Source organism: Molossus molossus, unplaced genomic scaffold (genome assembly GCF_014108415.1).
Source record: "Molossus molossus isolate mMolMol1 unplaced genomic scaffold, mMolMol1.p scaffold_m16_p_5, whole genome shotgun sequence".
Lineage (NCBI taxonomy): Eukaryota > Metazoa > Chordata > Mammalia > Chiroptera > Molossidae > Molossus > Molossus molossus.
Genome location: NW_023425388.1, coordinates 59284316 through 59309418, shown reverse-complemented (window position 1 = coordinate 59309418; position 25103 = coordinate 59284316). Strand labels below are relative to the sequence as shown.

Below are 25103 nucleotides of genomic sequence, written 5' to 3'. Positions count from 1 at the left end.
ATTACAAACAAAAAAATAATTCAGTAAGATATCTGGTTTACAATTGATATTCTGCAATTATAGCTTTAACATTTATAAATAAATAATTAGAAAAACTAATGGAATAAAATAATCTATTTACAAAAACAAAACAACAACACAAACAATAACAACCAGAAAATGAAATAACTAGGACTAAACTTAATAAGATTTATGCAATACATTTATGAATAAAACTTTAAAATTCTATTAAAGGATACAAAAGATGATCTGAAGAAATGGAAAGACATATCAGAGTTTTAGAGTTTTAGAAAGTCCGTTTACCCTACGTTGTATAAAATTAACAAGAGTCCAATAAAAATACCAACAGGATTTTTTTTGATAACCAAATAATATCTAAAATGAGAGGGGACCAGACCTATGAGAGATTGAAGTGCCTAATTTTGTAAAGAGCTATAATGAACTAGTGCAGTACTGGCTTAGGAATAGACAGATCAATGAAACAATATAGAAAGTACAGGAATATATTAAAATATAAGGGAACCTAGGATGTGATAAAGCTAAAATTCAAAATCAGTGGAGGAAAACTATTCAGCGTAAAACAGCTAGGCAAATGGATAGTCATCCAAAAAAGAAACAGGGTTGTATCAATACCTCATACTTCACAGCAAAATAATTCTGAGATGAACCAAATATGTAAATATTTAAAAAATGAAACCACAGAATACAGAGGAAACCATGGAAGCATTAAAAAATAATTTTGGCCCTGGCCAGTTTGGCTCAGTGGTTAGAGTATCGGCCCTCGGACCAATGAATCGCGGGTTTGATTCTGGTCAAGGGCAGATTAGTTGTAGATCGTCCCCAGCCCTGGTTGGGGTCCTGCGGGAGGCAACCAATCGACGTGTCTCCTTCACATCAATGTTTCTCTCTCTCTCCCCCCACCCTCCACACTCTATCTGAAGATAAATAGAAAAATAACCTTGGGTGAGGATTAAAAAAATAATAATAATAAAATAATTTTGAAGTCCTGGCCAATTTGGTTCAGTGGTTAGAGTGTTGGCCCACAGACCAATGTATATTTTTAAAGACACATACACGTGAAAACATGCACACTTGACAAAAATGTGCCAAACACATTAGAATAGATGCCCCTGGTGGAGTGGGGTATGGCAGGTGGGGACAGGAGTTGGGCCCAGGGATAAAGGGGGCAATAAAGAAATAAACTGGAAGAATGGCCTTGTGGGATGATGATGATGATAAACTCTGACCTGAGGCGGATGATAAACTCAGAGACAAACTTGATAGCAATCTCTCCTATTAGCATAAAGGTTTGTGCATGTGTTAAATGACTCTAGCTGTCATGTGGCCTGCAGACAGAAAATTCTCCCAGAAAATTGCAATCAACTGGGGGCCTGCGTGCAGCTCTATAGGTGGGCATTGCCATTCCTGGCACTGGGCACTAGGTCAGCTGCCCTGCAGCCCAGACAAATCCCCCTCAAAACTGGCATCTCTCTGTCTTGTGGGAGCTGCTGTACTGGACCATCCAGAGACTGGCTTCAGCTCAACTCGAGCTTCTGGATTTCTCGAGTAGTAGGTTTGAAATCCTGAGAGCTAAAATCTCCAGGGCAGGTTCCAGGGTGGTGGAGACTTCTCTCTGTGTCTCCACTCCGTCTCCCATTCGCTCAGGAATGTCTGCGTTGGGAGCAGGTCCAGCCCTGAGATGGACCACGAGAAATCTCAGAAAGAAATGGGCCCAAATGACAACCTTCAAAGTATCAAGAAGAGGAGTTTTTTTTAAAAACATGAAGTTGCCTAAGTACTTGAATAGACATTTCTCCAAAGAAGATATACAAATTACCAGTAAGCATATACAAAGATGCTTAATATCACTAATTATTAGGGAAATGCAAATCAAAACCACAATGAGATACCACTTCACACCCATTAGAATGGCTATTACAAAAAAGAAAAAGAAAATAACAAGTGTTAGTGAGAGTGTGGAGAAATTCGAACCCTTATATGCTGCTGGCGAGAATGTAAAATGGTGGAAAACAGCATGGAGATTCTTCAAATAATTAAACAGAATCACCATATGGCCCAGCAATTCATTTCTGGGTATATACACAAAAGAATTGAAAGCAGGATCTCAAAGAGATATTTGTATTCCTGTGTTATAGGAGCATTATCCATAATAGCTACAATGTGGATAGAACCCGTGTCCACCAACGAATGAACGGTTAGGCAAATTGTGGCATATATATACCATGGAATAGGATTCAGCCTTAAAATGAAAGGAAATTCTGCAATATGCTGCAATATGTATGAATCTTGAAGACATTATGCTAAGTGAAATAATCCAGTCACAACAAGACAAATACTACATGACTCCAATTATATGATGTACCCAGAGTAGTCAAGATCATAGAAACAGAAAGCAGAATGGTGGTTGCCAGGAGCTGGATGGGGGAATGGGGAGTTCATGTTCAATGAGAATAGAGTTTCAGTTGGGAAAGCTCTGGAGATGGATGGTGGTGATGTACTTATTGCCACAGGACCGCACACTTAAAAATCGTTAAAATGCTAAAATTTTATGTTATGTATATTTTACCACAAGAAAAATAAGTAAAGTCGAATAAGAGGAGACTGCAAAGCAGATGCATTTCAACGCAACCTCTATCCCCCCTTTTGGGGATCCTTCTGAGTCTCAACAGAAACCCAAGGCTGGGCTAAGAGGAAAGAAGCCTGGCTTTTGAAAGCTTCTTGAGCCTCTGATGGAAACGGAAACGGGATGAAGAGAGCAAGGCCTTCAAAAGTTTGGAGTCCTGGACACCTCTGGGTGAGGAAGCAGCTCCTCTGTCCTGCAGGAGGAAAGGTCTGGAAACAGCTGTACATGCTTACATTTGTGTACACACCTCCGTCATGTACACATGGGTACACGCACACACACTTACCAAGGGCTGATGTCTTTCACTGAAAGAAATAAGTTAAACAAACCATCGCCTGAGCCTTTGTAGCTGGGGCAGGTGGCCCGTCAGCCTGCGTGTCCCCCCTTCCCGACCACACCCACTCTTTGCTGTGGGGCCAGAGAGCCTTCGGCCAGGAGGACCGATGCAGGCAGAGCAGAGGAGCAGGCAGAAACCCCTCTCTGGTACCCCCTGTAAGAGGAGGAAGGATTTCCTGCCCTGACAGGGGCACCTCAAGAATTCTGACTCTCGCCCTGGCCGGTTTGGCTCAGCGGTTAGAGCATCGGCCTGCAGTCCAGAGAGACCCGGGTTTGGTTCCCGCTAAGGGCATGTACCTCGGTTGCAGTTTGTCCCCGGCCCTGGTTGGTCATGCGGGTGGCAGCCACTCGATGTGTCCCTTTCACGTCGATGTTTCTCTCTCTCTCTCCCTCCCACTCTATCTGAACAAAAGATGGAAAAATGTCCTCGGGTGAGGATAAAAAAAAAAAAAAAAAAAGAATTCTGACTCTCAGAGATAAGCTCTGTCCCAGGTTGTCTCTAACATCGGCAGGGCCAGCACTTCTGGTATCAGCCACGAGCCCAAGCTCACAAACGCTGACCCAGGCTCTTCCCTGGTCAGGGGCCCGCCTGACCAGGGCCCCGAGATGATTATGGAGATCTGGAGCACGGGAGATAAGGGCCATTGCACCCGGACTTTGGTTTGAGTGTCCTGGAAGCTGCAGGCAGGCAGCCAGCCAGCCATGGGGCAGGGTCTGGTTCTGAGTGTGGCCTGGGGCAGACTTGCCACCACCACGTTCCGGGTCTGGCTGTGCCTGTGTCCACATCCCAGCGAGCCCCTTGATTCGCACAGCCTCACTTACCTGTCCGGTAGAACGGGGGTTATACTAACAGGCCCCTGTGGGTGTGCTGAGAGGGAGAGATGAGGTAACAACGAATGTTGGTCATTGATAGTACAAAATGCAACATCCCTGGAAAATGCCACTGCCCGTCTGCGTCCTTTCCAGCTCATGATGGGTGAAGCCAGTTTCCAGCAACCAGCAGCTGACGCCCTAGGACAGCTGAGCTGAGAGAAGAGAAGGAGGAGGAGGAGAGAAAGGGAGGGTGAGGGAACTGGGCACACCCCACTGGCACTAAGTCTGGTGTGCAGAGCACCAGCACGGGGGAGCCAGCTACTTCTCCCTCCTGGACGTGTCGAAGCGGTGGGACCAGAGAGATCCTCTGAGCCGTCAATGTGTGGGCCAGACCTGGCTGTACTTGCTCCTTGCTTTTTGCAGATGGAAGGTAAACAGAGGCTTGGAGCACATCTTGGGGCTTGGGAAGTGCTACCCAGATGGTCTGATCTTCTCCCTGGGCTGGCCTCTCACCCATCATCATCTGCCTCAATAGTTTAGCATTGGTGGGGGTGGAGCAGAGAACCTGTGCCCAACCCCGAACAGAACAAGAGCAAACGGTTACCGGTTGAAGTGTTTCCCCAAGCTCATGTGTTGAAGTCCTAAGCCCCAGTACCTCGGAATGTGACTTATCTGGAGGGAGGGTTGTTGCAGATGTAATTAGTTAAGAGGAGGTCATTAGGGTGAGCTCTAATCCAATTGACTAGTGTTCTTATAAAAAGGGACATTTGGACACAGACACACACACATGCATGGAGAGTACATCTAAAGTCACAGGCAGATATCGGGGTCATCTACAGGCCCAGGAACCAACTCTGCTGACATCTTGATCTCGGACTTCCAGTCTCCAACACAGCGAGACAAGACATTTCTGTTGTTTAAGCCACCGGGTGTGGTACTTTGTTACGGCAGCCCTAGCAAACTAGCATATAAATCCTGGGAAAGGGGTCCGCCTTGGCACCAGGGACAGACACTGGCCAGCCCTGATGCCAACAGTAACCTTTTTATTTATTTATTTTTTGTTAATCCTCACCTGAGGATATTCTTTCCATTGGCTTTTGGAGAGAGTGGGAGGGAGGGAGGGAGGAAGGGAGGGAGGGAGGGAGGGAAGGATGGGGAGAGAGAGAAACACCACCTTGTTGCCTCCCGCACACATGGCAGTGGTCAGGGTGCCCAGGATGGAACCTACAACCCAGGTACGCACCTTTGAGCTGGAATTGAACCTGCGACCCTTCAGTTTTCAGGCTGATGCTCCAACCACTGAGCTACACCAGCCAGGGCAAAAGTAACCTTTTAAAAAATTAGCTCCATGGTCTGAAAGTTGCCAGGAAGAACCAGGTCAGGTCATTCAGCTGCTCCTGGAGCTCCCTTGGGAGCAGTCCAACTTCCAGAATTCAAAGCCAACATCTTATCTCATTCATTCATTCATTCATTCAATCATCAAACATCTTCTTGGGTCCTAGCTGTTTTTCAGGTGAAGCGTGGCCTGGGAACGCAGTGGGCAGAAGGCAGGCTTAGTCTCTTCCCTTAGAAAGCTGGTGGGAAAGGCAGAGCTTCCCAAATAGAGACCTTTAATTAAGAGGGACAAAGAAGAGCCAGTGACAGCATGGCAAGGGGACCTCTGATCTGTTCCTCCATGTCAGCCTTCCCCATGCAGCTGCCAGGCTTTGGGACATGAGGATCGGGTTCCCAGGACAGCCTGTCACAAGTGGAAAGTGTCTCTTCCCATCCCCAGGGAGGAGACATACTACTCCTGAGGAATGTGGGGTAGCTGGCTGTCCAAGGTCAAATTCTTTTGGCGCCGGTGACACTGCAGAACACTACCAGCCCTGGGTTTTGCAATATGTACTATAATCATTTTCACGGCAGTCCTCAAAGAGACCTGGTGGAGCAATACGATGGTGATAATGAGGATGACTCCTTGTTTATAGCCCTGTAAAGTAAGGCTCCCAGAGTCCTGGCCAGGGCTCTTGGAGGGAACTGTGGGGTCAAATCCCAGGTCACCTGGTTAGTGGTAGCATCAGCTGCTCCAAGCAGACTTGGCTGTGAGCAGGGGTGAGGCAGGGGACTTCCCCCAGGATCGGGGAGCCTGCAGGGCAACGCACTCCCCAGGCAGGCACGGTCTCCTGCCTACCAGTGGGCAGATTGCAGAGGTCGGGGTTCACCATGCTCTTTTCTTACTTCAAAAAACTTTAAAAAAAATTTTATTTTGAGAGTACACTTATTACAGCTGGGCCAGTGAAACAAAGGAAGGACTTAGGGTAGAAGAAGCAACAGGAGGGACAGTGCTCTGCTCTGGCTCCCGCGGAACGTCATGGGAGCCAAGGCAGGTGCGTGGACTCACTGAGAGGTAAAATCACAGTGACAGAAGGAGCCGAGGCGGAGCTGCTATTAGCTCACTGGAAAGTCAGAGAAAAGGGGGCCTTGGAGACAGGTTCAGGGGGTTAGCCCAGGACGAGCTGCCACCACCTGTTGCTCCCCTGGTTGCAAGTCTCATGGGGACCCTAGAGTTGAGGCAAGACCCCCCCCAAAAAAATGTTTAAAAATGCATGTCATCCACAAGCTACTGGGCAAGGTTCTAATTTGTCCATAGGGCCTTATCGTGTAGTGGCTCTGGGTCAAACTGCCTGGCTCAAATCCTGGCTCATTAGTTCAGTGACTTTGGGCAAGTTACTTATCTCCAAGCCTGAGGCTCTTCATCAGTAAAATGTGGCTAGAATACTCCTTCTGAGGGCTGTTTTGAGAGGTACATGACATAATTTACAGCTAGTGTGTAGTACGGTGCCCAGCAGCGGAAACACACTCTGAGCATTAGACATGCATATGACTATTGGCATTAAGACGTGGGTTTTGGCCACTGCATGTGAGTTCAGAGTCATTGTTTACTGGTTGTGAATCTCAGGCAAGTTGCTTTCCCTCTCGGCAGTGGATGCTGTGGTCGGTAGTGGATGCTGTGGTCGGTAGTGGATGCTGTGGTCGGTAGTGGATGCTGTGGTCGGCTGCCTAGATCCCCATCATCCCCCCGTTGCTTAGAGTGTTGGCAGTTGATGGCTTCAAGCTGGGTTTCTCTCCGGGTCTTGCCCTCAGCTGAAGAGAGCTGCCTTGCTCAAGGTAAGCCTGCCCTGACCTGCATCTGCTGGGGGTTGAGGCAGGGGTACAAAGAGCAGGCCCTCGGGTCTTAAGGCAGAATAGCCCTGGAGGGACATCTGCATCCCCCGTAGGATCATCTTGAGCTTCCGTTGCTACATTTCACAGCCTCTCTCTGCCCTTTCCAGGGGTCCTCATCTCCTTGCGGGTGTTGTCTCTGAAAGCACTGCCCGGTAAACCTGCACACAGGTCTGTTTCATAGTGTGTTTTCCGGGGAACCTAACCTGTGACAGTGGAACCAGGAAAAATCCTAGCAATAGACTCTAAACTGGAGTTTTGACACCAGATCACCTGGGGGCCAGCTGGCAACGAGGAACTCAGGCACATCGCTATGGTGTAATTGTTATTTTCCCAGGTGGTGAACTGGGTTGGGATACTGGTGGAAGGGATCTCACTGGTGCGTGCTGGTCGCTGTACATTGTGTTGTGTGCTTATTGCGCAGGTTTGAGCCTGGAGCTAAGTCCCCATCAGCAGAAAGACCTGCCCCTGTATGGTGTCCTGAAAGATGAGGGGACAGGACGAACCAATTGGATGAGCAGATTCACTGGGCCCCTTCCAGCTCTAGCATCCTAGGTGGACCTGTGAAGTACTGATGGGGGTTTGGGTGGCATGGGAGTGCCCTGCAGCCAAGACAGTGAATAAACGAGGGTGGTGGGTTCAGGGGCCTGAGGGAGATTTTCTGTGTCCCCACCTTGCCTGAAGCAGAGCTTTGATCCTGGGCTCAGGTCTCCTGCAGGGGGCCCTTCACTTCCTCCCCGAGCCCTCCCCGGGGCTGCTGGGTTCTGATGCTAGTGTAACCTTAGACCAGCTCAGACTGGTCCTTTCTGTCTAACAAGACCTACAACCAGAGTTTAAATCTTGGCGACACTGCTCATAAGTAACACTTGTGAACCCTTGACTGCTGCCCCTTAGAACCTGGCCCTGAATCCTGGATCAGGAAGACAGTCTGAGCCTCCCAGCCGACTTGCAAATAAAGCTCCTTTCTTTTCTCCAAGCCAGTGCCGAGGTATTGGCTTCTCTGTGCGGTGGGCAGCGAACCTTGCTCGGTGACAATCAGGCTCCTGTACCCGACCTGGCTGAGCTTGGGGTTTTGTCTACTTTCCTCGGGATTTTCTTGGCCTCACAGACTTCTCTTTCTTCCTCCCAGGTCTCCCCACACCCTGGCAGGAAGTTGTGGGCTCAGGATCATAGGCAGCTGCAGAAGTTGGAGAGGACAGAAACCCTGAGTCTGAGCTCCGGGATTGGCCTGGGCAGGCAGGGGCCTCACTCCATCCCCTCGAGACGACCATGTGGGCATCTGCCTGTCCTGTAATCCACACCTCTCAACCAGCCCATGAGCCGACACTCAGGGAAGAAATGGAAGCTTTGAAGGGTTAAATGGCTTCTTGAAGGTCCCACAATTCTCCACGTCCACACCCACACCCAGGACGGAGTAGCTGGAGCCTGGCTCCTCTGCAGCCCCGCCCACCTCCTGTGGGGCCCACTCAGAATTCCTTAGGACAGGAGAGGACGTGGGACCTCGGGGCTGTGATCAGAACGGTGGAAGGTTTTATTTTTTGTTTGCTTGCCTATTTATTCATTTCAAAGTAAAAATGGTTATTAATTTTAGAACACTTTAAAATTCAAAATATGGAATTTAAAGAACAAAGTAAAAATTACCCTTAAATTCCACCACCTGGAGATAGTTACTGTTAACAGTCTGGTGAACAGATTTCCAGACAGCTCTATGTGCGTGCATGTGTGATTTTATGATGATGGGATCCTCTACTGTCTCATAAGCTGCTGCTTTCACTCAGCAATATGTCATGGAAATCTTTCCATGTCAGTAAGTGTAGCTCTTAATGGCTGCAGACTATCCCTTGTATTTCATTGCAAATGATAGTATGCACCATCTTTTATCTATTAAACCCAATACTGTTGGGCATTTAGATTGTTTCCAGTATTTCACTATCATAAAATCTCTAGAGTGAACGTTATGACCCCTCTGCCTTGGCCGTTTATCCACCTACCGTCTTAGGGCACATTTTAACAGGCTGATCTTAAAGAAAAATCCCCAAGGCGTGGCCTCACTCTGCTGCCTCATTCCAGTGCCAGATTCTTGTTTTCCATGGGCTCCTTCCTAGGGGGGCCAGAGGCCTCCAGCCCAGGTGCTGTCCTAGCAGGTTAGCAGAGATACGCTCAGGGATGCAGCTCTTTTCCTCCGCGGTTCTGGGTAAGGGGCAGAAATGAGCGCTTTCCCCAAGCTATGAAATTTCCAAATCTAAAGACGTGACCCGTACACATGACTCAGTCCAGCCCCAGTCCAGGGGGCTCTCAGACGGCCTGTAACTCTGTGAGGGGCTTGGCTTTGCCTTCCAGGAGGCCGATGGGCCAGCAGGGCCGAAAGCAACCTGGACCAAAGGCTGCCAGTGGGCCAGAGGGAATCTCTGCCAGGATGGGAGCCTGGGCTTGAGGCTCCACTGAATGAGGCTCTTATTTATTTATTTATTTATTCAGGAAGCCAGGTCTATGGTAGGGGCTAGGTATGTAGAATTGAAGAAGACAAGGCTCACAGTGGTGGGGGAGAGGCCAGGTCAGATTCTCAAGCCCTTGGGTGGGGAGAGGGGCAGGGGGCTTGGGGGTTGTTGGGGTAGTCACTCCATTACCAGACTTTAGTCTATGTGGTCGTGAGGCAAGGCCTGTTTTTAGGAAACAAAGTGAGAGTAACTTTCATCATCATGATACAATGTTATCCTGCCCCAACACACACGCATGTAGCTTTTTGCCGAGGTAAGAGACAAAGGTGAACCTAGTTTATTTTACCATTTTTATTATTTTAAGCAGACATTCTAAGTATTATAGTTCATTTTTTAATTCAATGAAATTGTTTCCCAAGAGAATATTGACAGGCCCACTAACTGGAGCTATTTATAAAGGCCCAACTAAGCAGCAAGATGAACAGGAGACAGTGTCACTTCTTTAAAATTCTTAATTAGTTGCTTTTATCAGGTTGTGTTCCTTGGTGTGAATTCCTAGGACCTGAGCCTCCTTTCAGGGTCCCTTTGGAGCCTGCAGAATTTATTCCTCTGGGATTTTGTTTTCCTGATTAAAACTTGAGACGTGATCCAAAATTTCAACACAAGCCCTGGCTGGTTTTGCTCAGCAGTTAGAGCATCAGCCTGCGGTCCTGGGAGACCAGGGTTCGGTTCCTGCTAAGGGCACGTACCTCGGTTGTAGTTTGTCCCCGGCCCTGGTTGGTTGTGCGGGTGGCAACCACTCGATGTGTCCCTTTCACGTCAATGTTTCTCTCTCTCTCTCTCTCTCTCTCTCTTCCTCTCTCTCCCTCCCACTCTATCTGAACAAACAAATGGAAGAATGTCCTCAGGTGAGGATTAAAAAAAAAAAAAAAAGTCCATTGACAGTAGTTCTCTCAGCCGTTAATTATTATGATGTCACACAGGCTGCCAGCCAGACATCTGAAGTCCGATGGAGGTTGGTTTCTCACTCTGGTGAAGGCACCTGAAAACTCCACACTGTCCACCTGCCCCTGATCTCCTCTCGCCAGGAGGGCCCCGGATGCCCTGCTTTCCAGTAATCCTGACACTGCATTTGTCCAAAGTCCATAACCCGAGCTCAGTCGGGCCCCTCCAGACCCAGCGGAGGCTGCCGGCGGGGGGGGGGGTAGGAATGTTACCTCTGTTCAAGGAAGGCTTCCTCTCCACCCCTCAGTGTGTCCGGAAGTCATACGTTGGTTTACTGGGGTATGCTCATTCCAACAAGGGCTGGGTTTGGGGTCCCGAGGAGCCTTCCAAAGGGGCGAGAGGGGAAAGTGGGAGAGCACAGGAGTGTCCCAGGGTCCTGGTGGTGGTGGTAGATAGAACAAGGATCTCGGGGTCCAGGTGGTTCTCACTAAATGCTACTCTCGATGAGTGTTAAAATGTAGCACAGTATTTTGCAGACACAGCTGTAAACAGGGATAAGTGTGGCCAACTGCAAAGAAGAAATCATTGTGCAATTAACCAGATAGTGTATATAAGCCATGGCTAAGCCTCCCCTCAGGGAGACCCAGCTTTGGATGTGAGTCCTGTCTCCTTGACTTGCTACAAATAAATAAAACTACCTAATGACAGCCATGTCTTATTCTTCAGTAGAGCACCCCAAGCGGCGAACCCCTTCAGTTCAGTAACAGTGGGATTTTATTTACTGAGGCTTCCAGGTCACCTCTGTGGAACTGAGCATTCTGAGCCTGGTCACAGACTCGGCTGTCGTGGTCATCTGTCCGTTCCTCCACCCAGATGCCTTCCGTAGTGCTTTTGGTGCATTCATTCTCCCGCTGAGGCGCAGGGCTCCAGCCAGCATCCCTCTGCCGACAAGGGCTGTGGGGCAGGGAATGCTTCTACAGAACTCCAGGGACAAATGCCAACCCAAAGGCAGCCGGGAAAGGCAGAACTTGACAAAGGAACTCACTGGCCCTCTGCGCGTCAGCTCAGACCAGACCAGGCAATAATCCTGTGAAGACTGAGATTTTTTTAGTCTAAGAATAATTGTTTAGAGCTAGAAACTACTAAGAAACCATCGACATGGTTTTTTTTTTTTTTTTCTTTATTGATTTTAGAGAGAGAGGAAGGGAGAGGGAGATAGAGACATCGATGAGAGAGAACATCAATTGGCCGCTTCCTGCAAGCCCCCCACTGGGGTTTGGCCCACAACCTAGGCATGTGCCCTGACTGGGAATCGAACTGGTGACCTCTTGGTGCATGGGGTGACGCCCAACCACTGAGCCACACCGGCTGAGCACCATCTGCATCTTCATTTCATAGATTTGAGAACTGGATTGAGATAGGAGCAAATATTTGCCCAAACTGAATGCAAAAGTGGAACTGGAATTTAAGTTTCCTGAATCCTAGGCGGGTGATCTAATTTTTCCCCCAAATTTAAATATCTTTTAAAAAAAATGGTGGCATTTACATAAATTTATATAAAAGAGTCTTGTAATCTTTTACAAGAATGTGGTTCTAAGGAATCCATCCTCATGGAAGGGAAGCACCGGGGAGGGGTCTGAAGGCGGGGTGACGCCGTGTCTGCCATGTGCTATGTGGCCAGGAGGCCCTGCTTGTCTTTGTTGGGTGTCACTTGCCTTCCCACCACACCAGCACAGAGGCCTCCCCAGAGGAGGCCAAGGTCAGGGGAATGGGCTTTCGGCTCACTTCTTTGTGTCCTCAGGCCCCGAGAACAGGACTGTCAGAGCTGGACAGTTGGGCACGCAGCAGGCCAGCCCGCCCCAAGCACGCGTGGGGCCCAGGACAAGAGTACCGATGGAGGCCCACCTACCATGTGGCTACAGATTTAAAAGTTACAAATCAAGCTAACAAGCTTAAATAAAAAGTATTTTGTCTTCCCACTTTAACAAATGAACCTTTGTAAAGACTGACCGACTGGAATACGAGGTGCAGAGAGAACAGTTTCCTGGCCCGTAGCCCACCCCTTTCTTCCTGTCCAGGCTCCATCCCATACTTGGAGGAGCTTGTGCATGTCAAGTGGACGCCACGACCTGTTCATCAAGCTCCTTCTACACCTCCTGCAAAGAGCCGCCTGTGATCATCACTGGGCGGCAGGAGCGGGAGAAGAGGCCTGTCCAGACCCTAGAAGCTGGCTCAGACTGTTTGGGGTGAGAATTCCAGGAGCAGGGTGTACAAGATGTGGGCTCTGGGTGAACACATCCCTTTTCCTGACTCCTGCTGTGGGTGGGGTGGGGTCAGAGGAGGGCTCCAGCAGAGGCTGCTGAGGGATACTTCTAAACTGTGGTCTCTGGACCAGCAGCCTGGGCACCACCTGGGAGCTGCTTAGAGCTGAAGACTGACAGCCATGCTCCAGACCCGCTGAGTCAGAATCTGCATCTGCACAAGGCCCGGGATTGTATGTACATCGAGGTTAGGAAAGCTCTGCTCTAACGTACAAAACTCAGGCCAGGGTCCCTCTGGCCCAGGTCCGGGGGCACTAGCTGTCAGTATCAATAAATACGATCCCAATGAAAGCCCGCTATCACCTAAAGCGGCCTGGGAGTCACCGCTGGGGGCTGCCTGGCTCACACTGCTTCGTTTCCTTGTTCTCCGGGCCTCAGTGGCCACGTCTCCTTTGCTGTTGGCCTGAGCTGATTGGTCCCATAGGAGACACCTGCCCACAATGGGCCAGTCAGATGATCTTGCTCAGAAATTTGAAACGTAACGTCCAAAATCAAGTTTCCAGAGTAATAAATAGCAAGTCACAGTGACCAGTCTTTCCCGCACCTGTGATGTGCCAAGCATGGTGCTGAGAGTCTTATGTGTGATATAATCCAATCTTTACAATAGCTTCACCAGGCAGGTGTTATGATTCTGTTTATGTTCCAGAGGAGGAGATGGGGCTCAGGCGGTAAGTGACTCAAAGCTCAAGGGGCGCGGGGGCAGCACCAGGAGAGCTGAGTGATGGGCTGAAACTGAGCCATGTGGTGTGGTGTGGGGACACCGTCTCGGGCTGGGCCAGCCGCCAGGAAACAGCCTGTGTGCAGTGAGGAGGACACCCAGCTCTGTGAGGGGCTGTAGTCAGGGAGGGAGGGAGGGGAGCCTGGGGACAGAGTGAGGGCAGGAGATGTGGGAGAGGGGAGCACAGAGAACCCCCAAGTAAGAGCAGGGTGCTGACCATGACTTCAGGCCTGAGGCTCCCACTGTGGGGACTGCCGGAGAGCTGACCCCCTTTGTCTCTCCAGTGAATCAGCAGCCAGCTCACCAAAGAAAGGTGTGGGCGGCTTATTTTGGAGACAGGACGGGGCAGTGGAGAAGCGCGTATCCTCCTCTGTTCGACTCCCAGGAAGCGGAGGGTTCTGAGTGGAAACTGCCATTCCGGGCAGGGGAGGGACCCGGGGCAGGTTGGCCCCTGCCCACCTCAGAAGACGAAACCAGTCCTCCGCAGAAAGTTTCTGCTGGAATCCGAGCCTCAGCAGGGGCAGGGTTGTTTGTCTTTATTGAAAAAACGAGCCGACATCGATGAGCTCTAACACAGTGGTGGCCCCCTCACCTGACAATCAGACGTCACACAGCACTCGACGCAGGTCCCACCTTAGTGGCTACAGTGCAGGTGTCACACGCTGGGTGGCACACTGACCCAGGGTAGCCACACTGAAGTACGCGTCTCACTGCACAAACCTCCCTTGAAGAAAGGGAAACTCAAACAATCGTAAGATCAGGGAACACTCCTTTGCTCCCGGGGGAGGGTGCACAGCTCTCCAGCAGAGGCGGGCTCCTCCTGACTCCTCCAAGGGTGTGGGGCTTGCCCCCCGCACGGTGACCAGGACCCTTCAGGACGGGATGCTGCCAGGGCCTCCTTCTCTGCTGAGGGATGGAAGAGATCCATCCCAGCGCCCACAGGTGGGGGCGCAGCGCTGAGAACCCAGCCTGTCACCAGTGTCCCTGAGGCCCCCGCGACTGGGATGTAAATAGCTCCAGGCCCACGCAGCTCCTCGTCTGCTGATGAGGGGGGCTTGCTCCTGTTTCTTCTCTCTCTGTACTTTTTTTCAGGGAGCAAAATTCAGAGTAAGAGCTGCCAGTTCTGGAAACTTGTTCTGGAAACTTTCTGGCTCCTCAGACAACCAGGGCGACAATGGAGTCGAGAGAGGGTCCTCTCCGGACACTTCCTGCTGACTCGGGACAGAAAGAGGGGCTTTTCCTCTTGAGGGAGTGGCCCTCAGGTCTACTTGGTGCAGGGCTGGGACCCCCCTGGTGACTCTGAGGAGCCGACACTCGCACCCGTGCTAACTAGGGCCTGGGGCTCCTCCCACACACAGAGCGGCCCCTCCTCGTTCCCAGGGCCTCGCCCCTGAGGCGGAGCCCCCATCTGGAGGAGCGCCCCTGCTGCCCCTGCGGCGTGGAGGGCGTCACACTGGGGATCGGAGGAGGAGATAATGTGAGATGGAGCCCAGGAGGGATCGGAGGAGGAGATAATGTGAGATGGAGCCCAGGAGCTAAATGCAGGCGTGGGGACGCCTGCTGACCGGCTTCACCCCAGGACAGAGCCTAGTGCAGCTGAGTTCACCGAAAGGCAGGGCGGCGGCGGGCCTGGCTCTGAGGCCTGCCCTCCTACAACAGACGGGTTTAGGCAGACTTTCAGACCCCAAGCCTGCATCAAACCCAGTAACCCTTAAAAAGTCTTACTAAGAAGCATTTCCTTTGTCTGAGGAGCCCTTGAGGGTTTCATCCCAGTGGTCCAGCCCTGGCCTCTGCCCTCCCCAGCCCAGGACAATCTGGGGTCCAATGGTCTGGGCCACTCTAAGCCACAGAAGACAAGAACGCGGGGCTGCCTGTGCCCTGCGGCTTTGCCTCCTTGGAGGGCCTCATCTGGGTGGATGCCTTGGGGACAGTGTCCTCAGGAGGGAGGCTGGAATGGAGAGCCTTGCGGACAGATGGAGTGGGGGCTGGTGGGAGGTGCAGTGTCCGTTCTCCGGAGGGGGAAGTGGGAACCAGCAGGGGAGGGCCGGCAGGCCCTGTCATCTCACCGGGCTGGGGAGGCTCCAGCAGAGGAGGCCGTGTGGGAGTCTGGGCTCAGCTGTTTCCTTGGTAACTGGCCTTTTCCAAAGGCAAGCCTGGTGAGGCCCCATGTGGTGGGAGCCGCAGGTGTGCAGGGAAGCAGTGCCAGCCCGTGGGTGGCCGTGCCTGGGAGGCTGGCCAGAAGCTCAGGTAGCAGAGGGACAGGTGGTGCCTGGGAGGCAGAGGCTGGGGTCCGGCAGGAGAGACCTGCTCACATCCAGCTCGGGGCTGGGGGACTTTTCTTTAACATCCATCTTTATTCCACTTTGAAGCCGTCACAGAGACTTCAGTGTCGGATCACAGCTGGGAGGAGCTCCATGGGATCTCACATTCCCTCTCCCATCGCGTCTCTCTGAGTGTTAGCTGGATTTGCTGAGAACAGCCGTATTTATAGAGGTTTCCAAGTAGGTTTCCATTCCCAGGGAGGGGGAGGCTTGCCCAGAGCTACTCAGAGGACGGCCTGGAGGCAGTGGGCGGTGAGGGCCAGCGGCAGCAGGAGCAGGGCGGCCCTGGAGGCGGGGACCGGGATGGCTGGGGAGGAAACACAGGCGTTAGGCCCGTTAGGCCCGAGGCCGCAGCTGGACCTGAAGGAGTCCGTGCACCTAGCTCACCCAGGCTGCCTCTTTCTATGCTGTTACAATTTTTCTTCCCAGTTCATTATTATTTTTTACATATTTATTCCTTTCAAAATTATACTACACGTATATTTATGTAGTTGCCTCATCCTTTCTGAAAGATTATTTTTATTTTTATTTGTTATTCCTCTCCCGAGGACATCTCCCGCTGCCTCCGTGGGCCGCGGGCCCCAGGGCGTCGCGCTGCCCACCCGGCCGGCGGCCCTACCTGCCCCGGAGCACTGCTGAGCCAGCATCCCCTCCACAGCGGCCACGTAGTCGGGGCCCAGCCAGTCGAGGTACGTGGTTTTCTCCCGCACAGGCTCCGCTCGGACCGTGGCATCCTTGAAAAGCAGATCTTGGCCGTGGTAGTCAGAGGAGTCGAACATTTTGAAGCCGTTCTCATTGTGGTCATCTCCAAACACTTCCTGGAAGCACACGCAGAACTGCTTTTTCCCGGGCTCACAGTGTCACCCGGGGCCGTGCTCTTCCCTGCTTTACACGGTGAGCCAGAGAGCAGGGCTTTCCAGGACGCCACGCTGGCGTGCGTCACAAGCCGGACAACCCATCGACCTCTGTCACCAAAGGTGGATTTGGAGTGAGATGTGATGAAGCTGCCACAGTAAGGAGGAAGTGGCTAGCCAGCTCTTTGGGGGACTCACGGATCCTCTTGAGGATCTCATGAAAGCTGATCAGCCTTCTCCCCAGAAAAGTGCACATCCACACAGGGCCCTCCCCCACGTCATGTCAGAGGCTTCAGAGAGAAGGTGGGCTGAAGGGGGAAACGGGGTGGGATAGGGACCAGGACCCTGTTGACAGACAGCCTGGGTTCAAATTCTAGATGTGTTTTGAAAGTGCAGCCAACAGGATCAGCTGATGGGTTGGATGTAGAGCAGGAGAGGAAGGCGGGAGTCTGAGATGACCCTGGGGAAAGGGAGAGGCTGAGGGAATTAGAGCGTCCAACCTCGGACTTGTTCGAACTACCAGATGACACATCGAGCAGACAGTTGTTAGACGCAAGTTTGAGACTGAAGGGTGGATGGCAGCGGGACTGAAGATGTGCAGTCAGGGGCCATGGTATGGGATGGACGTTAACAGCGCAGGGCTGGAGAGAGCCACAGGGCGTAGCTGCCGCCGAGAAGAGGGTTAGGATGGAACCCGGGGGCACTCCAGTGGGTACAGGCCTGGGGAAGGAGGAGGAACCAGGGACTGAGAGGAGTGACCAGGAGGTAGGCAGAGCCCAGCAGGTGGGGGCCAGGGGCCGAGGGGCAGAGTGCTTCCAGGATGAGGGATTTGAACCTCGGGAGGAGGGAGCTGCAGCCAGTGCTGCTGAGAGGTCAGGTAGATGTGGACTGGAAACAGCCATCAGTCTTAGCAATGTGGGTCACTGTGCCCGTGACCGGGGCAGTTCAGGGCCTTGCGGGGGCTGGTCTAGAGTGTCTGCACCCTTGAGAGAGACCAGGAGAAGACTGCTGGCTGCCGAGGGAAGATGACTCTTTGAAGGAGTTTTGCTGTGAAGGGCAGTGGGATTATGGCTACAAAAGCATGTGAGAATGGAGTACTATGCAGCTGTAAGAAAGAAAGATCTCTTATCCTTTGAGACGACATGGAGGGTCCTAGAAAGTATTATCCTAATGCAGACTGGTGCAGCCACTATGGAAAACAATATCGTGTTAACCTCAAAAAATTAAAAATTGAACTTCCATTTGACCCAGTGATCTCACTTCTAGGAATATACCCTAAGAAGCCTGAAACACCAATCAGAAAGAATATATGTACCCCCATGTTTGTAGCAGCACTATTTACAGTAGCTAAGATCTGGAAACAGCCCAAGTGTCCATCAGTAGACGAATGGATAAAAAAGCAGTGGTACATATACACAATGGAGTACTATGCAGCTGTAAGAAAGAAAGATCTCTTATCCTTTGAGACTACATGGAGGGATCTGGAAAGTATCATCCGAAGTGAAACAAGCCAAACAGAGAAAGACAAGTATCATTTGATCTCACTTATTTGTGGAATATAATGAACATAACAGTCTGAGGAATGGGGTAGTCCCAGAGACATGGAAGTGGGGTACAGACTGACAATCCCCAGAAGAGGTGGTGGTGGGGGAGAGATAAACCACAGAAATTATATGCATGTATGCATGAACAATGGACATGGACACAAAGCTGGGGACAGGAAGGGGAGGAGGAGAGGGAGAATCAGTGGGGGGAAAAGGAGAAACATCTGTAACAAAAATAAATTAATTGATTAAAATAAACAAATAAATAAAAAAATAAAAACATATTAAAAAAAAAAAAAGGGCATGTGAGACCAAGAGAGGGTTTTGTTTGTTTTTTTAAGATGGTAGAAACAACAGCACAAGAATGGTCCAGCTGAGAAGGGAAAAGTAATTCTGCAGGAGACAGAGGGGAGAGTGGTTGGAGAATGTCCTTGGCTAAGTGAAAAATCACAGAAGTTTCTCCCCAGGCATCCTCAGTTTCTCCTGAGGTGTCCTGGGGGCTTGGCTCACCTCTGTCATCCACCCCCATACTCAGGTCACCCTGCCCTGGCGCACCTGGGCCTTGTCCAGCAGTCCGTACACGGCAAAGATGTTGGTGTCCGGCCGCACCATGACAGCATGGGACGGAATCTGTGCCAGGTTACAGTCTTTGAACTGAAACACCTCGGCCCGGGCCCCATTGGGACACAGCAGCTCATAGTCCTCCGAGCTGAGCGCAGCAGCCCAAGGCTCAGAATTGTGGCCTGAGGGGAAGAAGAGAGAGAGAGGCTGCTCTCCTCCTGCATCCCCAAATCCTTGCCTGGGGAGAGGTGGCAGTGTCCGCCCAGCTCCCCAGAACTCTCCATTCTCCCATCACTTGGCCTTACTGCCAGGATGAGAGCCCAGCTGGGGCCAGTGTGTCGGCAGGAGCTCCAGTTCCTAGAGAACAGGGAGCACCTGCTACGTGACAGGCGTTTTCCAAGCACTGCCCCATCCACAGGACAGTGGTGCAGGCAGGTGTGCTCCTCTCCCGTTTTATGGGTGCAGAAACTGAGGCTCTTAATCTGTGTCTTACAGTCTCAGGCCTGAGGGGGGGTCCCTAAAGGTGGGGGTTGACCTCCTCCCCCAACAGCTGAAGTTCTCAAACCAGACGGGGTGTATCATCATGTGTGGACCCATGAGAGGCAATTCCAACGACCCCACCTGCAGAGTCTCATTTGGGAGGTGACTCGGAAGCAGGTTGGGCCAAGGGCTTCCCGAGAAACACTGCACTTGGGAGTCATGTTATTTCTCTGTCTTCATGTATTTCACTTAGTGTCTACCCTCTTCCCCTTTCCAGAAGGAACTTCTGGTGGGCCCGTGAGCAGAGATGAAAAGAAAGGGAAATGAGCAACCCTGGCGGGTGGTGTTCACTGCAGTGATTCTCGGAAGGCCTCCCTGACCACAGAGGCTGAAGACCAGATGCTGATGTGAACGATGACACTGCGGAGAGAGATCCCTGCCACCCACCCACACACCTTGGAAACATAAATGTCCCAGAGTCTCTCCACATTAAGACTGAGTTTCTACCATTTGGTGGAACATAGATTTGGACTCCAGACCAGTAAAGACTGTCATATGTCCTACGTTCCTGGACGTGTGGCCAGAGGTCTGTTCGTACCATGAGGCTCCTGGAGCCCCAGGATCCCTAAGGGACAGAGACTGCTAGACTCAGTCTTTCCTGTTGCTGCTTGGCCTCCAATCCCAGCAACACCCGGTGCCTGGATTGTATTGGGGATGGGGAACAGCCCCCCTCCCCCGGATCTGGCCTTGCTCTGGCCCCAGCCCCCCTCATGTACCATTTGTGTTGTCAAAGACAGTCGTGTGCGTGACAAAGGCGACATCCCCTGCATTCTCAACCAGGCACCTGCCACACAAGAGGCCAAAGCAGGTGTCAGCAGGACGGCCCAGCCTCTGCGCCCGGCCCCAGGCCCGCCTGCCAGGCCCACCAGAGTACCTGAAGGCGCCGCTGTAGCCGAAGTACCTCTCCTGGCTGTTGCCCACGCACTTGTTGCGGCCCTGCTCGTCCCCCACGCAGAGCACACACAGCGAAGACGGGTAGTGCTTGGGGTTGTTCACGGGCACACAGCTGGCACTGAAGAACTCGCTCACCGCTGGGCACAGGGAAAGGGCTGTGTTAAGGGGCTGGTGCAGGAAAGGCTCCAGGAAGGAGATGGCAGGGCTGCTCCTCCACAGGGCTGCCCGCCCTGCCTGCCTTCAAGGCCACCCATCTGCTCCACTGACCACCCAGTTCCAGTGACAAATCTCCTGTGAGAATGACAGGGGTGAGAACATGGAGGTTGCTTAGATACAGGAATCCCATGGATAACCTGGTTAGTGGTCACCAAGTCTTACCTGGGACTCCTTTAGGGATGGGGAGCTCACTACTCCGTAAGCTATTCTGTTCCATTCTGGGAGTGGGAGCAGCCAACCCCAACACCCTGTGTGCTTGTGTAGGTGGTTAGAAAGAAGGGCGGTGTTCCCGGGGGCGCCAACCAGGACAGGGATGTGTGTGTGCCGGCCCCAGGATCCCGCCAGCTCCCTCCTGCCCTCCCTTCACCATAAATGTGCCGATTTAACACGTGGGGAGGGCCCACGGATGGCACATGTCGGTGATTGGTACTGACACAGATGGCCGGCCACTCTCCTACAGTCTTCCAGACTCCTAGGGCTGCAGGGTGCGGGGCAGCCCCATGACTGGATGGTGATACGGCCCAGACCACGCATACCCCGCTCCCCATGCCCACCGGAGCCAGCTCCACTTTGAGTCAGTAAGTGGGTAGGGGCACCATGGCACCCCTGATACCCCTGACTGTCCCCATTGTGGCCGAAAATGTTTCCCATCCTTCCCACATCAAGGAAGAAGAGGAGACTCTCTGGGGCTGCCTTCTGTGGGGTCCCAGCCGAGCCCAGGGGGTGGGCAGCACCTGTGAGGACGTCGCAGTCCTTGGGCTGGATGAAGCCCCTTCGCACGAGGGCGCCCACAGGGATGTCCCAGCCAGAGGGGCTGCCGAAGGCCGAGTGGCAGGAGCGCTTGCCCCGAAGCTCGTTCAGGGTGAAGGCGTAGGAGCTGTTCCGCTTCACCACGGCCACCGCGAAGTATGAGTTGCTCCTGTCCTCCGCTGGGGGAAGGGGACATCAGTGAGGCTCCTCCCTGCGCTTTCCTGGCCTCAGCTGGATAAGCACCAGGGGCACATCCCCAGGGGCCCTCCTTCCCTCTGTCTTGTGCTTTGCACCACAGAGCAGTGGTCCTGCCCAGCCCCCCATGCCTGGTCCAGGCCCAGGGTACACAGGTTTGGGGGTCCCAGGCTGAGGGCTGGTGGGTGTGCTGGTGGCACACGTCTGGCAGTGAGACCCATCGCTAAAAAGCAGCTCAGTTCTTCCTCCCATCCCCTCCCCCTCCAAGAGTCCTCACCCAGAGGCATTTCTTTCTTTCCTGACACCCAGGTGGTATTTTTCCCACCTCCTGGGAGAAAGGTGGAGGCACAGCTGAGGTTGCAGAAGCATTCTTTCTAAGCCCAGAGATTTTTCACATCCAGGTGAAAGGGACCTGAGGTCACCTGTAGAGGACAGGCACCAAGGCCTTGGCCCAGGCCCCTGCAAAGGTGGGCATGAGCCAGCGGGAGGTGGGCCGCCTTCCGAGCCACGAGCCACACGGTTGGGCTGCACGAGGCCAAGCAGGCCTAGAGTCCAGGGTCCATAAAGTACTCGGCCTGTTTTGTACGGCCTGGGTTGCAAGCTAAGAAGAGCTTTGATATGTTTAAAGGGTTGTTAAACAAAGAAGAGTATGCAGCAGAATCTGTATATGGCCTGCAAAGCCTAAAGTTCATACTCTGACTCGAGCAAACGTTACAGAAAGTTTGCTGACTCAGGCCAGACTTTCAGGAACTGGATGGGAACGCAGAGGCTTGGGGCAGGAGGCACTTGCTTGGAAACCGGCCAAGGCAGGAAGTATGCATATAGATGTAAGTATCAACCACCCCCAGACAAAGCCAGCAGCCTGGCCCCTGCACTCACGGGCATACTGCTCCCCAGCTGCAGGAACCAGGCCGTATGTCTTCCCTGCTGTGTAAATGTCCTCGCCCCGCAGGGTCACAGCGTCGATTTGCCCAGCCTGTAGGGGGACAGGAAGAGTGGCCAGGCTGGGGTGAGCTCCAGGATGGCTCTGGGTGTCGGATCTGATGGTGGTATGAAGGCCAGGCCTCTTGGGGACTTCGGCCTCAGGCTCTCTTCCCCTGGTGACCTCATCCTACCCCACCAGCCCCACCCTCCTGTTGTGAAGATGTGGGGACAAGCGGAGTGCCTGGAGGACCAGAGGCCCGAAACCGACCGCCACCAGCGCTCCTCCTGTTCATGGGTGTCTATTTCATCCTTTCAGCAAATGTTTTCTGAGGCTATCCTGCTACCAGGAGAGGGTCTCCTGGTTGTGAGGGTCTCCGGACAAAACCTAGCATGATTCCTGCCTACTTGCTTGGTACGGGTTCTCCCCACGAATGCCAGCTCTCAGAGGCCTGGGGCACTTCCTGTACCCGCAGCACCTGGCCAAGAGCCAGCGCACAGCACAGATACAAGACATATTTGCCGAATGTGCGTGCACATGGACGAATGAGCCAGGTCTTAAAAGGAAGCGTCTGCAGGTCTGTGAAGGAGGCTCCAGGGCTGAGGGACAAAGCCCTGTCTCAGGAGGCAGGTGGAGGCGTCCGAGGCTGGGGTCTGGCCTGCACTTAGGGGCCACCCTAAAGGAGCTCCTCACCATCACATCCCACATACTTGCTCTTAAAAACAGGAAGGGAGGAGTCCAGGGACCCAGGAGCTGCTGGGACATCTGTGGCCAAGGTTGGACCTCATCCCTGACTACAGGGTCTCAGGCACCACCGAATCCTGGCCTCCGTCCAATCAGAACAGCAGGACAGAGCTGAACGGGCCTCCGAGACCAGGGTGGTGGCATGTTAGTGGATACCAAGTCAATGTAGTGGGCCATGACAAGCATTTAAAAAAAAAGACTGGAATATAACAGAATAGAAACTATCAGCATACATTACACTTAGTAAGGGACGTACTGTTTTGTTCTATATTTAACATATACGTCTGAAGAAGTTCTGTGTACTAGACTGTGATTGAGGTGAAATGTACTTCTGACTGCAGGTTGCTGGCAAAGTGTTTAACCAACAACGGTCCAGGCCCACCCATACTGTGCACAAGGAAACCTGAGACACAGCGAGGGGAAGGGCTGGCCCAAGTCAGGGTCAGCCAGGGCTGAGCTGGGCTCGTCTCACACTCCTGCTCAGGGAGGAGGAGTCCCTGGGGTCCCCAGGGGAAACAGCTCCCCTCTGCCCTGTTCCCTGGGATGGAGGGAGGCTGGTCCCTGGGGGTCCTTCCGCCTCCCCTGTCCCTGTGGAGCTGTCACAGGAGACCTTCTCCTCCCCAGGCTGCCCTGTGGGACAGGGGGAGGGTGGGCAAGGACCAGCACGGGCACGGCCAGCACTGGCTCACAGGGCCCACCCATCCTGCCCCTCGGTCACGGCCCCACCTGGATGCGTTCCATGCAGTGCTGCGGGGACTCAGCCGACACACACTGGATCTCCGGCCTGAGGCTCTGCCGGCTGAAGGCCACAGCCATGTCCCCGCACTTCTGGATCTCCGGAGTGGACAGCACACACCAGTGCAGGTAGCGGGGCAGCCCTGTGTGAGTGTGAGCACGTGGTCACCACACACTCGCCTGCTTCGGGGGTCGTGCCTCAGTAGCAGAGCTTGGAATCAGACCCAAGGGCAATTTCGGCTCTTCCCATCATTAGCAATAAGGGGTAAGTGATTTAACCTTCTAATCCTGTGCTCCCACACAGAGACAGGATAACTGCCTCTTCCCTGGGGCTGAGAGGAGGCTCCAGGGAGATCAGGGCTGCCGAGTATCTAAGTCGGTGGCTCACATTCCCCTGGTTACAGGTGACGGAGGCTTGGGGAGGGGACTGGAGGCAGGGCCCATGTGTAGACTACTGCAGTAGTCCAGGCGGAGACGGCGCCCGAGCCAGTGCCCAGTGCCCGGCCATGAGGGGGGAGGAGGAGTGAGGCATCGAGGCATCGTGGAAGGAGAAGGACAGCGCTTGATGACTTCAGTGTGGAGGGGGGAGGGAAGAGATTTTCTGGAACCACAGGCCATGCAACTCTAGAGATGCTTCCTCCCAAACCCTGAGGCAGGGCAGGGAAAGTGGCAGGTGCCCCTCCCGGGGTGGTGTCCTGCTGGCCACCTCTCCAGAAAGCCCTGCCATTCTTGCAGTCAGGCTGGTAGGGAATGAGACAGGGGACTTACGGTTGGAGTCACAGAGGAGACCCTTCATGGCCCGCAGGTACTCGGGGCCCAGCCACGCCTCATAGGTCTGTGTGGCGATGGGCACCAGCTCAGTGGTGGCGTCTTTGAATATCAGGTTCTTCTGGCCGTAGGTCTCAGAGCTGAACATCTGGAAGCTACTGTTCATATGGCTGAACAGACGCTGTGTGTCAAGGGGTGGGGGCGGGGGCTGGTGAGGTGCTGCAGGTGCCTCTCTTCCAGTTCAGCCACCACCTCCTTCTTCCTGTGTCCTCAGGGCAGGTGCCCACTGTGAGGGTCAGGTGAGGCACTGCCTCCCTCCCTACTCTGTGCTCCCAGTGCGTCCTGTCTCGCACACTCAGCTGACTGGGCTCAGGACTCAGCCCAGGTGTGGGTTGGTACCAAGAACAAGCAATGGGGCAGGGCAGTGGTGGCATGAGTGAGGCAAAACTAAAGCAGGTGTGCCCAGGAGTCAGTAACTTGCTCTTGCAAGCAGTGGTTTTAGCAAAACATTATTTACCACATATTAATAATGGGGTACACCCGACTGGTGTGGCTCAGTGGTTGAGCGTTGACCCATGTATCAAGAGGTTGCCGGTTCGATTCCTGGTCAGGGCACATGCCCAGGTTGTGGACCCGATCC

The 25103-nt window shown here is 52.9% G+C and overlaps 1 protein-coding gene across 1 annotated transcript in view; it reads right to left on the bottom strand.

Moving 5' to 3' along the window:
* Positions 1-3947: 3947 nt before the first annotated feature.
* MELTF (melanotransferrin) overlaps positions 3948-25103 on the bottom strand; it is a 35618-nt gene continuing 14462 nt past the window's right edge. Inside the window, exons 8-18 of the mRNA XM_036242502.1 lie at positions 24464-24644; positions 23687-23838; positions 22174-22270; positions 21084-21278; positions 20114-20270; positions 19956-20023; positions 18694-18881; positions 16360-16558; positions 12980-13163; positions 11163-11334; positions 3948-4358 (exon numbers count right to left, since the gene is read on the bottom strand). Of these exons, the coding sequence (XP_036098395.1) occupies positions 3948-4358; positions 11163-11334; positions 12980-13163; positions 16360-16558; positions 18694-18881; positions 19956-20023; positions 20114-20270; positions 21084-21278; positions 22174-22270; positions 23687-23838; positions 24464-24644 (2004 nt within the window). The remainder of the gene's footprint in view (positions 4359-11162; positions 11335-12979; positions 13164-16359; positions 16559-18693; positions 18882-19955; positions 20024-20113; positions 20271-21083; positions 21279-22173; positions 22271-23686; positions 23839-24463; positions 24645-25103) is intronic.